The sequence below is a fragment of the Frieseomelitta varia genome, unplaced genomic scaffold (genome assembly GCF_011392965.1).
Source record: "Frieseomelitta varia isolate USP_RPSP 00005682 unplaced genomic scaffold, Fvar_1.2 scaffold_163, whole genome shotgun sequence".
Classification (NCBI taxonomy): Eukaryota; Metazoa; Arthropoda; class Insecta; order Hymenoptera; family Apidae; genus Frieseomelitta; species Frieseomelitta varia.
In genome coordinates, this window is record NW_025109339.1 from 1,065,160 (window position 1) to 1,079,416 (window position 14,257).

The 14,257-nt window shown below is 27.0% G+C and overlaps 3 protein-coding genes across 6 annotated transcripts; all 3 read right to left on the reverse strand.

Annotated features, from left to right (window-relative positions):
* Nucleotides 1-382: 382 nt before the first annotated feature.
* Nucleotides 383-6,475, reverse strand: LOC122538100 (inner nuclear membrane protein Man1). Of its 2 annotated transcripts, none has more exons than XM_043671877.1 (12): nucleotides 6,398-6,475; nucleotides 5,629-5,995; nucleotides 4,710-5,386; nucleotides 4,530-4,629; nucleotides 4,096-4,307; nucleotides 3,157-3,371; nucleotides 2,971-3,096; nucleotides 2,744-2,873; nucleotides 2,145-2,421; nucleotides 1,748-1,969; nucleotides 1,459-1,643; nucleotides 383-1,211 (listed from the first exon to the last, which is right to left on the reverse strand). In XM_043671877.1, the coding sequence occupies exons 2-12, from the start codon at nucleotides 5,793-5,795 to the stop codon at nucleotides 1,084-1,086; spliced, it is 2,439 nt and encodes an 812-aa protein (XP_043527812.1). In that variant the 5' UTR covers nucleotides 5,796-5,995; nucleotides 6,398-6,475; the 3' UTR covers nucleotides 383-1,083. The 2 variants fall into 2 exon arrangements, with proteins under 2 accessions (XP_043527812.1, XP_043527802.1); XM_043671867.1 differs by lacking the exon at nucleotides 6,398-6,475 and adding an exon at nucleotides 6,073-6,180.
* A 469-nt stretch (nucleotides 6,476-6,944) lies between these two features.
* On the reverse strand, nucleotides 6,945-9,995 carry LOC122538131 (mitochondrial-processing peptidase subunit beta-like). Its single transcript, XM_043671939.1, has 9 exons — nucleotides 9,011-9,995; nucleotides 8,661-8,924; nucleotides 8,421-8,592; nucleotides 8,189-8,345; nucleotides 7,884-8,095; nucleotides 7,673-7,816; nucleotides 7,457-7,602; nucleotides 7,186-7,389; nucleotides 6,945-7,110 (listed from the first exon to the last, which is right to left on the reverse strand). The coding sequence occupies exons 1-9, from the start codon at nucleotides 9,074-9,076 to the stop codon at nucleotides 6,970-6,972; spliced, it is 1,506 nt and encodes a 501-aa protein (XP_043527874.1). The 5' UTR covers nucleotides 9,077-9,995; the 3' UTR covers nucleotides 6,945-6,969.
* Nucleotides 9,996-10,195: 200 nt separating this feature from the next.
* LOC122538171 lies at nucleotides 10,196-13,597 on the reverse strand. 3 transcript variants are annotated; one of them, XM_043672029.1, is made up of 8 exons: nucleotides 13,396-13,597; nucleotides 12,133-12,339; nucleotides 11,793-12,054; nucleotides 11,584-11,706; nucleotides 11,019-11,180; nucleotides 10,743-10,934; nucleotides 10,462-10,652; nucleotides 10,196-10,390 (listed from the first exon to the last, which is right to left on the reverse strand). In XM_043672029.1, exons 2-8 carry the CDS (start codon nucleotides 12,324-12,326, stop codon nucleotides 10,225-10,227), a joined length of 1,290 nt encoding a protein of 429 aa, XP_043527964.1. In that variant the 5' UTR covers nucleotides 12,327-12,339; nucleotides 13,396-13,597; the 3' UTR covers nucleotides 10,196-10,224. The 3 variants fall into 3 exon arrangements, with proteins under 3 accessions (XP_043527964.1, XP_043527958.1, XP_043527951.1); XM_043672023.1 differs by having other exon boundaries at nucleotides 13,311-13,595; XM_043672016.1 differs by lacking the exon at nucleotides 13,396-13,597 and adding an exon at nucleotides 12,610-12,817.
* Nucleotides 13,598-14,257: the final 660 nt, after the last annotated feature.

The window sequence follows — 14,257 nt, forward strand, 5'->3', positions numbered from 1 at the left end:
AGTTTGTGTTGTAGTACTAGTTCTCGATAGTATATTAATTTCATAAAATCTTAGATAAAAAATTAAATAAATTTATATCTTTGTGATATTGTTTATTCTGAAAGAAAAATAGTAATTAATTTAAAGAAGCTGATATTTTTACAGAAATTCATTTCTAAGAAACATAGATAATTTTGATGAATATCAAAAAATCATGGAAAGAACACAAAATACAAAAATTTAATTTGTTTATTATTTTAAATAGTAATATTGTGAGTACAAGGAAATATTAAAAATTCTGAGAATGCAAAATACAAAATAAATTGTATTTTATAATATTCGTATACTGAAATAAAATAAATAAACTTATTAGTAAATGTAAAATAAGTAGACGCTTTAAAAATTCAAGATCAGTTTTTCTCGTTACTGTTTATCTAAAAAATATACTATTTAATTAATTTCTATCTACACATTATCAAATTGAGTGATAATAACATATTGTTATGCTAGTTTACTAAATATTAGTATAATGCAAGAATGCTTAATAATGCGAAAAAGATATTGCCGTGTCGCAGGATTAAATATCACGCGGTAAATTAATGTTTCCTTAACGCATGAAAAAAAACCTTATGTAATACAGAAATTTGGATATGGATACTATCAATTTGCATATTGCTACTTCCTCACAAAATGTAGCGTTAAAAATTGCGTCTTCACACTTACTTTACACAGTTACAGTTTGCAATTTTATAAATAATATAATCATTGAGTCTTGTATCTTCCTCAATTTTCTAGCCTTAAAAAAAGGTGATAGAACATGATATACATGTTACAAAATCAAAATGAAAATGCTTATAAAAAAGTCTCTGACTAATCAATCTTTAGAATTCTATCACACAATCGCGAGTCTGCATATACTCTACATTTCTGCGCGACAATAAAATTCTATACTTTTCTAGAAGTATAGAATATTTTATAAAAGTTTCACGAATTCTGGTCCGCAAACAATTATTTCAGCGGCAAAAATTCAAATTCTGCTTGTTATTCATATATATATACAAGCAAAGAGGTATTTTGTCAGTTTACATTTATATAGCATTTCTACTAATAATCAGCCTGCATAGATAATCGTTGATTGTTACTTGGTTTCAACGGTGTCGTACAGCGACGTGCATCTGGAAATCTTTCATAATATCTCTCCAATCTCAGGTACTTTACGGTTACTAAATGACCTGGAAAATAATATTTAATATTTATATATCATTCTTTTATATATACATAGGATATTATAAAATATTTAAAAAATGTAAATAAAATAAAGAGAATATTCATCAGTTGATATTGATGTCAATATATTTTTTTGCTAATTGTTTATGACTTGACAAATAAGCTTCAACTGACAATTAAAATCGATCTTATAAATATCACCCATATATTTTGTAGTGTAGAAATATCAAAAAACATATTTAAAAAACTTACCATCAAACCAACATCCATGTAAAGCCCTATAAGCTTTCCCCGCGTCGTCTTGTGACATACATTTCATGTAAACACAACCTTCTCGACTACCACGATCTACACGGATGTGAAGAATTTTTACGCCCTCTCCGCATTTTTCCAAAATAGCATCTTGTACCTTTGTTTCCCAATCGTCTTCGAATTCTCTAAAGCAACACACATATTTACGTATGCATATATGTATGTATAAATATATATATTCAATATTTATTTATTTATAAATATGAATAAATGTAATAGGAATATTCACACGTCAGCATCAAACATGTGCCTTATCTTCAAGCAGGGTGTTGGCGAACAAGTTAAACTATTGGCAGAACCTTCCATTGTTTCAAATGCTTGTCCTTGCCAGACTTTAGATTTTTTGTTTAAAACAAAGTTTTGGCTGTTTGATTTGTTAAGACTATTGTTAGGCAACCAGCGCCATACATGGAATTCTTCTCCCGAAACTTGTTGTACTTCTCTTCGAATTCTAAAATCATAGATTTTAATTTAAAAAGGCTATCGATTTTTATATGTATTTAAAGGTACAAAAATTCATTGTCTAGCTCTTCTAACTTTGAAGTTATGTCCATAAAAATATAAATTTACATAAATTTACAAATACAACAGATAATAAGATTTTCGATGATTCATTAAAAATTTACCTGGATTCATTTTCGTCTAAAAATTTTACTGCTTTTTCCCAAAGTCCTGCCATTTTTTTTCGATCTTTTGGCGCTATAAGATTATCACGTACATGATTTATTGCAAGAAAGCTCTCTTGCGTAGTGCCACCCGGTGATGCAACTGCCGCATTTTGATGATGCGTTTCGACCATATTAATAATGTCACTAACAAGTTTAAACACTTCTTTCTCTACATTTTTCTTATATCTTATATACCAAACGAATAACTTCTGTATCCCTGTAGCTGCTAGAAGGCCTGAGAATATATCGCAATATTATTCATACATAATTAAATTGATGTGATATAAAATTTCAAAACATACAATATATTTTCAGTCTAATGTTATCACACAACATGCATATTAAGCTCCGCGGTATTGCATGCACAATAGAATTGGAAAACAAATATTATTAGTAACAAAGAGAAAATTTACTAATGCTACGTTAATTACAGCATTAAAGTACTAAATTTGTAACAAAATATATTTTAGAATATAACATTATCATGTTATTATAAAATTTTATGGAGTTATATTTTCAACAAGTTTCTTCCCATAATAAGTCGGTCAAAAATTTACCAAATGATACGATTAGAAGGGAAGAGAATATGGTGAAAAGCTTATTCTTGACGAGACACTGCATTGGCAACTCAGGATTCATAATCACCATTCCAACTTTCCCACTTAGACGAGTAGAAAATAACTTATCCTGTAACAAAAGGGTGTCTTCTTCTTTAATTTATTATTACATTAGAAAAAATGAAGATAAGAAGATAGAAAATAATTGATAAACTTTTTTACAATACCAAGGAATCCAAAACGTCGCCATTTCCATTACCATCACTTATATCTATAAGAGAAATGCCCCATTTCGGATTCTTTATGACGAGTAATTGTGCGTTTTGCAAATCTTGTTTTACTTCTAGACTTGTCTGTAACATTATTTTATGCAATATAATTTGTAATATTCCATTTAAATTAATTTAACATACCACTTTATTACTCGTAAACATTTGCATAATCTCCGAATCGGTCAAATAAGGGGTTTCACTGGAATTGTCGCATATCATGGACACAGCTTTTCTCGTTAAAATCGGTTGAAGTCGTTTCAATAATTGTAATACGGAATCTACGTTTTCTTTCATTACACAGCTAGCTCCAGGTGCTTCACGGTCATCTCCAACGAAACATAATGGTATGTTGCTATCTACAAATTGAAATACAAGACCAATAACAATTATCAAAAATTATAATATGTATATATTTTAAAATATTTTTTTAATTTTTGTAAATGAGATAGCTGATGTCTTACATATAAAAAGGAAAGAATCTTTCAGATAATCTAATTAAACGATAACGATGCAAAAAGAAATAGGATAAAATCATTACAACGGGAAAGGAAATAAAATATCAAAATTAATACATTAATAGTACTTATTATTTTATTACATATGTTAAAAAAACAATACATATCTTAAACAGACTATTATGAAATTGTGATTATACATTATTCTATGTTAAAGATGAAATTTGTATGATTAAAATCCACAAATTAGAATTATAGATAGTTATGAAATTATGAATAAATTTTACAACAAACGAATGAAATGTATTTAAATAGAATTATGTATATAGATCTCATTTTTAAAATTCGCAAATATTATACAATACAAATTCACATATATTATTCTTTAAAATGTTAATGTTTATCTTATTCACATTATCATATTAAAAAATTTTAATTAAGAATAAAAAATGTATATTGCATGTACTTATTGCGTATATTGCAATGTACTTATTATTAATAATTTATTTAAGAAGCTTTCCCACAAGTTGTTAGTCAAAATATATAATTTGCATTGCAAATTTAAGTATTTTTCCATGTATATATATATACATATTGCTTATCTGTTACGATTCTGAATACCTACCCGTTGAAAGTGATGGAAAGGTCTCTGTTTTTCCACCAAGTCCCATGTATATAATAGCAAGGAATCCGAAAAATAAAGCAAGTACCACTACCAAAATTACAGATACCATATTGTGGTTATTCCGTATATCTTCCCTATTTGCGGATGATGGTTTAAATACTCTGTTCATTGTTTCTCGAGATCTATCGGTGAATGATGTTGCATATCTAGAACTGAAGAAAATTTATTTATATAGCTCCATAAATATATGTTGCTTAATACAATTTACAATATAATTACAGTTGACGGAACTAATATACCGAGATTGAAAATTAAAGCATTAACCGATTTTCGTCAATATTTTAAATAAAAAATCATTTGCAAATTAATGTATAATATTTTTTCCTAGAATCTTTTATTACGATTTTGATATATCAATTTCATGAAGTACATACCTTGAACTGGATGGATACAATGATCTTAAAGAAGAAAAATGACCATTAGAATCTTTTTCTTTTAAGTCTGGCAAATTTGATGTAAAACGCGATGGTGGACCTAAAAAATAAACAAGATAATGAATCGTAAATTAACAATAATATAAACTATATATATAATTTAAATTTAGAAAAGCTTACTTTTTAAGCTAGACAAAGATGAACTTGGTAAATTGACAGATGATCTTGAACTAAGTCTTCTAGTAAATTCTGACAAAAATGGCGTATCATAATTTGTCAAAGGATCTCTTTGATTTGTGTCTAATTTTGTACATACATCTTCATTGACCGAGTGTATTGGAGAAATGTTTGAATCAAAGAGTGAGTCATTGTATTTGTTATCTTTTATCGTGTGAACAGATCTTGATTTTGAATCATACGACTTTGAAACTTGATCTTGATCAGAGACATTATGTTCATATGTTCTAGGCTCGTGAAGTTTTCCAACACTTGACAAATATTTAGGTGGAGAATATGATTTAGTTACTTCTTCAACAACATCTGAATCTGAACCAGTCTCCAAGCCATCATTTACAGTTGATATCTTATTAGTTTTTGTATATTTTTTATGAGTAGTTTTTGTTATTGTACGAGTCGTAAATTGCAAAGAATTATCATAATCTAGTGCTGCAGGATCTTTAAACTCCGAAGGTGTTGCTTTGTCTTTAATTGGATTCTTTGATATATTTACTCCGGAAGATACGACAGCTGGTGGTGGCATTGGATTTGCCAGTGTTTGCCTTCTAGCATTTGCTGTGGTTTTTTTCTTTTTACTAGTCGTTGAACTTGTGTCGTCATCTGTATCCTCACTGCTGTATCTAAAATTTTAATTGTAAAATTTGTTAATTTATTTACTACTTAAAATAATGCATAATCATACAGAGGTGTGTCATAGAAACGTGTTTTTTACTTAAAGTAAATAACTATCAATTTAGAGTTTGCCATACTTATTTAAACGATATTTAAATGTAAAGTAATGGAAAAACTGACTAAACGAATAATGGAATAATTTAAAAAAACATAAAAATATCGCTAGAATACTAGAATAAACTAAAAGTACCTGGCAGCTAATGAATGCCTCGAGCTTGTACCACTTCGACTTTCCATGAGATTTTTTAGCTTCTTTACGAGAATCTTTCTAGTGGTCTGCGTTACCGGGCCCACTGGATACCCATATTCCATTAGTTTACTACGCAATTCTGCGTCGCTCAGAGTATCCAGCGACATGTTGTTTATCAAAAGAATCACTCCTCTTGAAAAAGCCCGGTAAAAATGTTGCCTCGTGTATACAGAAGCCTCTTGCTGGCACTTCTATGAAACGTTACAAGCGTTGTCTAAAGGTAGTCGTGCAATTTGTAAAATTCTCCCTACCGTTAAATTGCACGTACGCCACCTCTCACGATATCATGAATGTTCAACCATGATACCTGAAGAAGTTAGAAAATGACTTTAGTTACAACTAAAAAATGGCGCAATTTTCTAACGGTCACAATCACGCGCATACTCGTTCAACACCATTTCACGCTGCTCAACCCTGTCATCCATAGTCATGGAGTAAAATTTACCAAGATAAGTGAATTCGATAGATGAACTCTTATTATCCTCAATCGTACAATCTTTCATTGATTTAACGTCAAACCCGTTTCTTTTCTTACGATTTATTATATCGTTATTTTCAATGACAATGTAATGATTAAGTTCTGCATTTACACAGTTAATATTCGAAATATTGGAATTGAGCGGATTGAGCGAAACTTTGTCAGAGTTTCACATCGTTTTTGTGATTTTTGGAACGATATATTTCGGAATGTAAATATAGGTATACTTACTAAAGTAATGTTAATGCTCACATGCTAAATATAGAACGCACATGCAATCGAGAATTACTCGCGTAGCCTTTATTACGAAAAAAGGAAAGTAACGCTACGTTATAAATAAATGTTAATTGATGTTTATGGAATTCTGGTATTTTTAGGAAAATCACTAGAATGGAAGCTTGAACAGAATTTCCTTCTGCTTACTGTATTAAATATATTGTTTTAACGTTGTGTATATATATATGTACAATATTGTTTTTATATATATTTATGTTGTTTTTATATATATATATTTATACCTTTAATATAATTCACTTGAATTTATTTGAATTTATCATTTCAATCACACGGATTATCGACGTTATTTTTATTATTTCTTAAATACATTGTTTTCCAAAATTGCAAAAATTATCTCGAAAAATACTTGATATATAAAATATCTTAACATATAATTATTTTATTTCATGATCTTGTTTCTTTTTCTAGAAAATGACAAACTACTTGGGTAGATACATGTACTTGCATTACAAATATTTTTTCACGAAGAGCAACTAATATATTTTATCAGTTAATGTTGTAAATCTTTAATATCGTAATAAATATAGACCACTTTTTAACGTAATATAATCTGGGAAACCTTCAATACGGCCAAGAGCTACAACAACAGGGCTCTGATAATAGATATATTTGTCAGAGACTTCTCTTATTTTATCTGCAGTTACTTTCTGTAATATAGAAACTAATGTAAATCTATTGTTTCACAATAAAAATGTAACTCACTTAATAACAATAAATTTTACCTCATATTCTACAACTCTGTGTTCGACTGGTTCATAATATCCACATCTAAAAACATTTTCAACAATGTCAAGAAAACGATTTTCTGGATTGTTTAGTATCAGCAAATCTTTTGTAATACATTGATGAACAGCTCGAGATACTTCTTTCTCAGTTATTACTGTGCATAATTTCATCCATTCTTTTTGTAACGAACGAACCATATACTATATAAATATTATGAATATGTAAATTATTGAGAATAAGATGTCTGCTTCAATATTTAGAATATACCAAAAGAGTTGAATAGTCACAAACGAAATAACAGCCCCAAATACTGGTAGACTGTGCCCAATGGTGAAAAAAGGATTTGTACATGTAACATAAATCTGTATTGTATGCAAAGTGTGCAATAAATGGTGCATTGTGATTTACTCCACCTAAAAATTAATATTAAGAATATTACATGGTTTATTTATTAGCCAAATGTAGAATATGTATTACACTTACCACTTGTCACATTCCAAGAACCTATGATTTCTTTGGCTACAGTAAGGGTAATTCTATCTTCTCGTTCTTTGTAATTTGATCCTTCAAATCCTATTGCTGCATATCCCAGTTCATTGTCATCATCTCTGAATCGAAGTTCAGCAGCTAAATTGAACGTGAAATATTTGTATAAAAATATAAGAAAGCAGCAGAATGCTGTGAATTTTTATACCTGAAAATCGATATTCAATTATATTTTTACAAAATCGTAAATTATTAGAAACTCCAAATGATGATTTGTAATCCTCAACATTACAGTTAAAATGTTTACAAACAATTCTTTGCAATTCTTTTAAGCAAATGGATCCAGTGCAAACCATCGTCATATAACATGTTTGAAATAAACGATGGTGAAATTCAAATAAATTTTTTGTAGAAAATTTTCTAAGAATTTAATGTTGTGATTAATGAACAAATATATAACATTTATCAAGTAATTTCTTTAACTAAATATTATCTTCGAATTTTTTTGCATACTTTATTGTATCAGTTTCAGGATATACACTATTACCAAGAGCAGTACCCTGATACGCAATAGTTGGTAAATAATCCATTACAATTTTTTCTCTATCTGATTCCATCTCAGAAAGTTTCTCTAAAATTACAACTTTTTCTTGTGTAACATCTTTATCACCTAAAATATTAAAATAATGCATTATTATATACAATTTTCATAGAATATTTTGTGAGGTTGTTCTATTTAACTTACATATTACTCCATTTAAAATTATATTTGCAAATAATTGAATGATTTTGTCTACTTTGCATGAAACCACCGTTCCATAAAAAAGGAATAAGTCTCGCATAGCAAGAGCTGTAACATTCCCACCAATCTCTTCTATTATACATTCCATTTGTTCTTTGTCATAACATTTTGTTTTCTATATTAGGTGCAAGTATTCAATATTTTAATAAATTTTATACTTATGTTATTATATTTTTATCTTACTCTGAAAAATAAATGTTCTAGAAATAAAGCACTTCCTCGTTCATTCTGTGTTTCATACATTGCACCAGCTGGAACGAAACATCCCACGGTGGTGGTGAAAGAATTTCTATGCTCACATATAAGACGCATACCATTACTCATATAGCAAGATTCTGTTGAACTTTCTATATCAAAATATGTACTTGAAGCTTTATTTATTTTTCTAGAAATGCCTTTGAAGTCTTGATGTGCTTTGTATTGTTTATTTGAAATAGAAACGAAACCCTTTAAAATGAATGACATAATATTATTTTAGATATTTATAAATAATTTAGAAGAATTTCAATACATTTAAGAAATTTAATACATACTCTTTTTATATATTTATATATAGTATTGCTTTGCATCTGGGATAAATATTTTGGAAATGCTATCATTTTTACTTCGAGTTATCCATGCAAAATATGATTCACATCATTCATATTAAATAGAAACTGTAGTTTTACGTGCATAACAGTTGAAGATATAAATATCTTCGTTTACTGTTTTTTATAAATTATAAAAAAGTACATAATTTATAAATTTGATGAAATAGAAGTTTTATTACATGCGATGATATTAACAATATGAAAAAAAAAAAATACAGTAATACAATGGTTTTCGTATATGATTGTAATCTTTACATAATTTCAAATATAAAATAATGTTTTATAAATGATGATCAGTGTATAAAATTTTGATTACGTTTATAAATATTTCTGAAGGAATTGATTTATACAAACATGCACACGAGATTATTTAGTTAACAACTTTTTAAAATATTACCATCGTACTGTTAATTTATAACTCCTATTTATTTTTTTATAATAAATAATCTTTGCACTAAAAAATCATTTGATCAATAATTCTTAAATATCCTAAATATACGATCTTCTTATATCGAATAGATGTATAAACTTAAAAAGATGTAGTAGAGAAGTAAAAACTTATTTAGTTCTCTACCGTTTGTTCTTTTCTATTATCAGTATTGCATATAACATACATATTCACTCATTCTCTCTCTCTCTCTCTTTCTCTTGTTGAATAATGTATTTAAAATATTCCGTACATACTAGTACCTTCATTTGATAATGATATTTCATTACCATTAACTCAAAATAGTGTATCTAATTTATTACACTAAAAATAGAAAATAATATCAGACTGCACACAAATATTTATATACAATGCAATGGGACTGTAATACATGCGCGAATAAATATATTGAACACACATGGAGTTATAAAATTAATTTGAAATTAATTTAAAATGCTTTTAAAAACGTGAAAATATATTTCAGAACATATATTCTAAAGTTTGCATTATTAATGAAAAATAAAAAATTGTTTATTTCTAATCCTTACGAATATATTCATTTTTTGCGGAAAATAGATTTATCCAACAGTAAAACTATCATATTATTGAAGGCTTCAGAATGATTCTATACTTTTCAAATGCTTGTGCCTGCCAATGTTCAAACATGTATTAAACATATACTTAAGTTTTGTTAATCGTACTAAATTCACAGATTTATAGTTTGTTACAACTATGTTTCATCAAAAGAAGTAACTATTTTAACGTTTGGTCTTTGTGACTTGAAAGTTTCAACACCTTGCCTTGTAACAGATGTTCCACTTACATCCAGATGCTCCAGACTTGATGCATTTAAAGCCAAATGTACAAGACTCGAATTTGTAACATGAGGATAATTTCTGAAATACGTAGAAAAAATTGTTATTACTATTAAGTTTATTTAAATTAAAAACTATAGATATAATAATACCTAACAACCAGTGTTTTTAAATGAGGATTATTAAATATCCGTTTATCTCCTTCTACAACTATAACTTCTTCTGCTGAATTGTTGATTATACGATCACACGTATCACTTCCAAGAGCACAAATTGCTCTGTCGGTTATTAGACAACGTCCAAACATATAATTTTCCCAACGGAATCCATCTTCCACGAAAAACTAAAGAAAAAACAAACAAAAAAAAGAAACTATAAGAATTGTTTATATGTAATTTAATTATATAATCTTTGCATGTTGTATTGTACATACTTGTGCAAGATTTCCATCTTCATATACAGGAAGTTGATTCAAAGCTTCTCGTTGTAAGGGTCGAAGTTCATCAGATGATTCTGCATTTCGTAAACTGGAAGGACATTCCAGGTAAAGATGTGTTAAAGTTTTAGTACAACTGAAACATCCTACTTCGCTGTCACCAAGTGCTGTATCTCGCAAATCAAGGATCTGAAATATATAATTACTTAATCACTTAATTGATTGATTTATTAAATAGAAACATAAATAATAACAATAAATAAAATTATTTACTTCTAATGTCTTAAATCCAAATCTTGTAGCTAAACTAGTGTATGCAACGCATTCACCTAAACGGTGACACGAATTTAGCCTTAATTCCTTTAACTTTGGCATCTTACTAATGACCAATAATGAATGTGGGGTAAACCATTGACAATTGCTTAAAATTAAACACTGAAAATATGCAAATGTTATAAATTGTCAAATATTAATCAATTGTGTGTGTAAGAGATCAAACAGTGTAAAACAGGAAACAATAATAATAAATATAACAAGCAAAGTTATATGTAGTTTATACTTAAAATTATTAAAATATTGATATCTCTCAATAGAAAAGAATAAATTCATTAAAGAAGATAGGAAAAAATAAATCTATTAAAGAAGATAAGAAAAAAATAGATCCATTAAATAACTAGTAAATGAAAGAATTTCTCAATTTCCAATTAATGCAAGCAATTATTTCATAAGTTATGGTCATTGATTTATAATAAAAAATATATATAACAAAAGTAACTAAATATATAAATATTAAAAAAAAATTTGGAAAATACATGCAATTGAAAAGTGAGATTCTTACTGTTAAATTAGGCATATGGAAATTCATTCTGAAAAAATATGATTTATTACTACGCAAATGTTCAATTTTGCAGCCTTCTAATGAAAGTTTTTCTATGGTTCTTGGAAAATCTGTTATTTGAATCTGTAAGTAGAGAAAAAAAAATTTTATTTGCTAAAGAAATTTTTAATTTTTCCTATAAAGGTAAACAGTTGAGTAGTTAAACTTACTTCATCTCCATTAATACAATACTCTTCAATAATTAATTCTTTAAGTTGAATGCATGTAGTTTTAATGCAATTAAAAAAGCAAAGACTAAGTTCTGTATCATTCTCGCAATATAAATCACCACGTATAGCAAGAGTTATTGTTATAGGTTGAAGAAATTTTATATATTCTTTTAAGTCATTCAGTAATATAGGTGCTGCTCGAAAATCCACTCTTCTCCATAAAGTTTTATCTTGTACTATCTGGGCTAATCGTTGACAAGATCTGAAAACAACAATAACATATAATAAAAGAAAAAATATATATGTATATATATTCAATTGTTCATTTTATTAAACTTACAAACTTATTGTCATGAGATCTTTAGGACTCAGATATTTTAATATATTCAACAGAACATCGTCAGAAAAATCCAATACATGTGGATGTGTTATAATATCATTTGTCTTTTCATTTTCTTCAAATTTGACACGTTTCATATCTTCTTCACTACTTGAAGCTTTAGGTGATAAAGATCTACTACGTTTCATTTTCATTTTCTTTTTACACCTGTATAATAAAATTAACATTAAAACAAAATTTGATCATAGTTAAACTTAAAAAACATAATATTAAAAATATATGGCTGTTATTAGTTTGAAATGAATTTAAAATCTTAAAAATGTATAATTTATATTTTAGAAATGTATATTTCTATTTTAGAAATGTATTTTTGCATAGTCATCATTCAATCCAAATTGGTTAAGCTGCATATGCATTTTATTTGAAACAATTTATAAATATAAACAAATACATATATATATATATATACATATGTACATATAACAAATTGAACGATTAAGTATCTGATACACTTGATTCTCCAATGGTTTCAATTTTCTTTCCATTTTGTTTTAATAACTTTGAAAAATTGGAAGTGTTTTCTGTTTTCAAATTGAAACTGACGTAAAACACAAAGAAAGTTTTGTTCATAAAACAGTCTAATTCTGACTGCTGAATAAGCTCTGTTTCTTTGGCTGAAACCCAGAAATAGGGATAAAATTTCTGCCAACCATACACAGCTATGATCAATGATCTTACATGATTTTTCTACATATATTTATAAATAAAAGTCAATATTTTCATATACTTGAAATAATTGTTAATTACAAAAAAAAAATCATGAGTAAGTCTAGAAAAAAATTATTTTACAATTGAAATTTCATTTATTGAAACAAAAAGCTTGTTAAATCATATATTATATATATATTATGAAAAATATTCATTATGTATCAAAAACACTTCGAAAACATGTCAAAACAATTGACATGTTTAATCAAGTGTAGAAATTTATTTACGATTAATGTTATGAGAAAACATTGTACATGCATTGCAAAATTTGATTTCGGGACTTTAATTCGTACAAATCAAATATTTTTTTCTAAGTAAACCATAAGAATTGTCGTTCTATTATTAAAAATCAACAACAAATAACATAACCTTATTGTTTGAAATAGTGTCATTGCATTGTTGATACTTACTCGATTATTACAGTTAAACTCAAACAAAGATTATTACATTCGAAAAAGTATCGATTCAAAAATTAATTGTCTTAACATAATGTACTTAATTTGTTTAATTTATTGAAGAGATATATATACAAAATGATGATTGCACACACACACACGCACACGTTCCTGATCAAACTAAACAACTTCTTACAAACTCGACTGTAGTTTACTATAATGACGTCCTTTTACGTGAGAAGTACATTCATGGAAATAAATTTGCAAAAAAGATGCATAAAAAAAATTTGAAAACACAATTAGAACTTTCATATACCATTCGTACGTGTTTGAAAAATTTTGAAAGGCATACGATTTAAAATGTTTTTCCCTTGTCACGAATAAAAATGCACCGACATTCTAAATATCAAATTAATTTCCAATAATTATTTTGTCAATTTTTGTTTAACTATTGTTTTCTATATTCTTTTGTTTAGAAAAATAGTAAAACTAAAATAAATTTCTATTATTTCTTTATATAATGAAATTAATTGTTTCAATAATTACTTTCATTTTTAAACAATGCTTTCTTTTTCCATTGTTTTCAAACAATTTAAATATAGTTTATACATTAGTGTATTAATATATATAATTTAAAATATTGCGCTGTATATGGGACATTTCAATTTGTTAAATTACAAGATATTGTAAATATCTCTGTAAATAGTAATAAAAATCATAAAATTTTATTTGGATTCACTTGATAAATAAATTTGAGCTATCTATGCGTAGGAAGATTAAATGGAATAAATCATATACTGCTTTTTTCTTTAAATATATTATATTTAAATATTAGTTTGAAAATATATACAATGTAAAATATAAAAATTAACAGTATAAATTTCAAAAATAATCATATCTGAACAAGTAACGTCATTTTGTTCCAATGTTGCACATATCAGGGGGCTACTTAAAATCAAAAA

Coding starts and splice junctions, on each gene's coding strand:
- LOC122538100 (XM_043671877.1), bottom strand. CDS start 5,795: ATGTCGCTGGATACTCTGAGCGACGCAGAATTGCGTAGTAAACTAATG. Junction 4,630..4,709: donor ATCTTTGTCTAGCTTAAAAA/GTAAGCTTTTCT, acceptor TTTATTTTTTAG/GTCCACCATCGCGTTTTACA. Junction 2,874..2,970: donor GCGACGTTTTGGATTCCTTG/GTATTGTAAAAA, acceptor CTTTTGTTACAG/GATAAGTTATTTTCTACTCG.
- LOC122538171 (XM_043672016.1), bottom strand. CDS start 12,677: ATGGAAAGAAAATTGAAACCATTGGAGAATCAAGTGTATCAGATACTT. Junction 10,653..10,742: donor AAGATGGAAATCTTGCACAA/GTATGTACAATA, acceptor TTTTTTCTTTAG/TTTTTCGTGGAAGATGGATT. Junction 10,391..10,461: donor TTAAAAACACTGGTTGTTAG/GTATTATTATAT, acceptor TACGTATTTCAG/AAATTATCCTCATGTTACAA.
- LOC122538131 (XM_043671939.1), bottom strand. CDS start 9,076: ATGATAGCATTTCCAAAATATTTATCCCAGATGCAAAGCAATACTATA. Junction 7,817..7,883: donor AATTGAATATCGATTTTCAG/GTATAAAAATTC, acceptor CGTTCAATTTAG/CTGCTGAACTTCGATTCAGA. Junction 7,603..7,672: donor TTCTTGGAATGTGACAAGTG/GTAAGTGTAATA, acceptor ATTAATTTTTAG/GTGGAGTAAATCACAATGCA.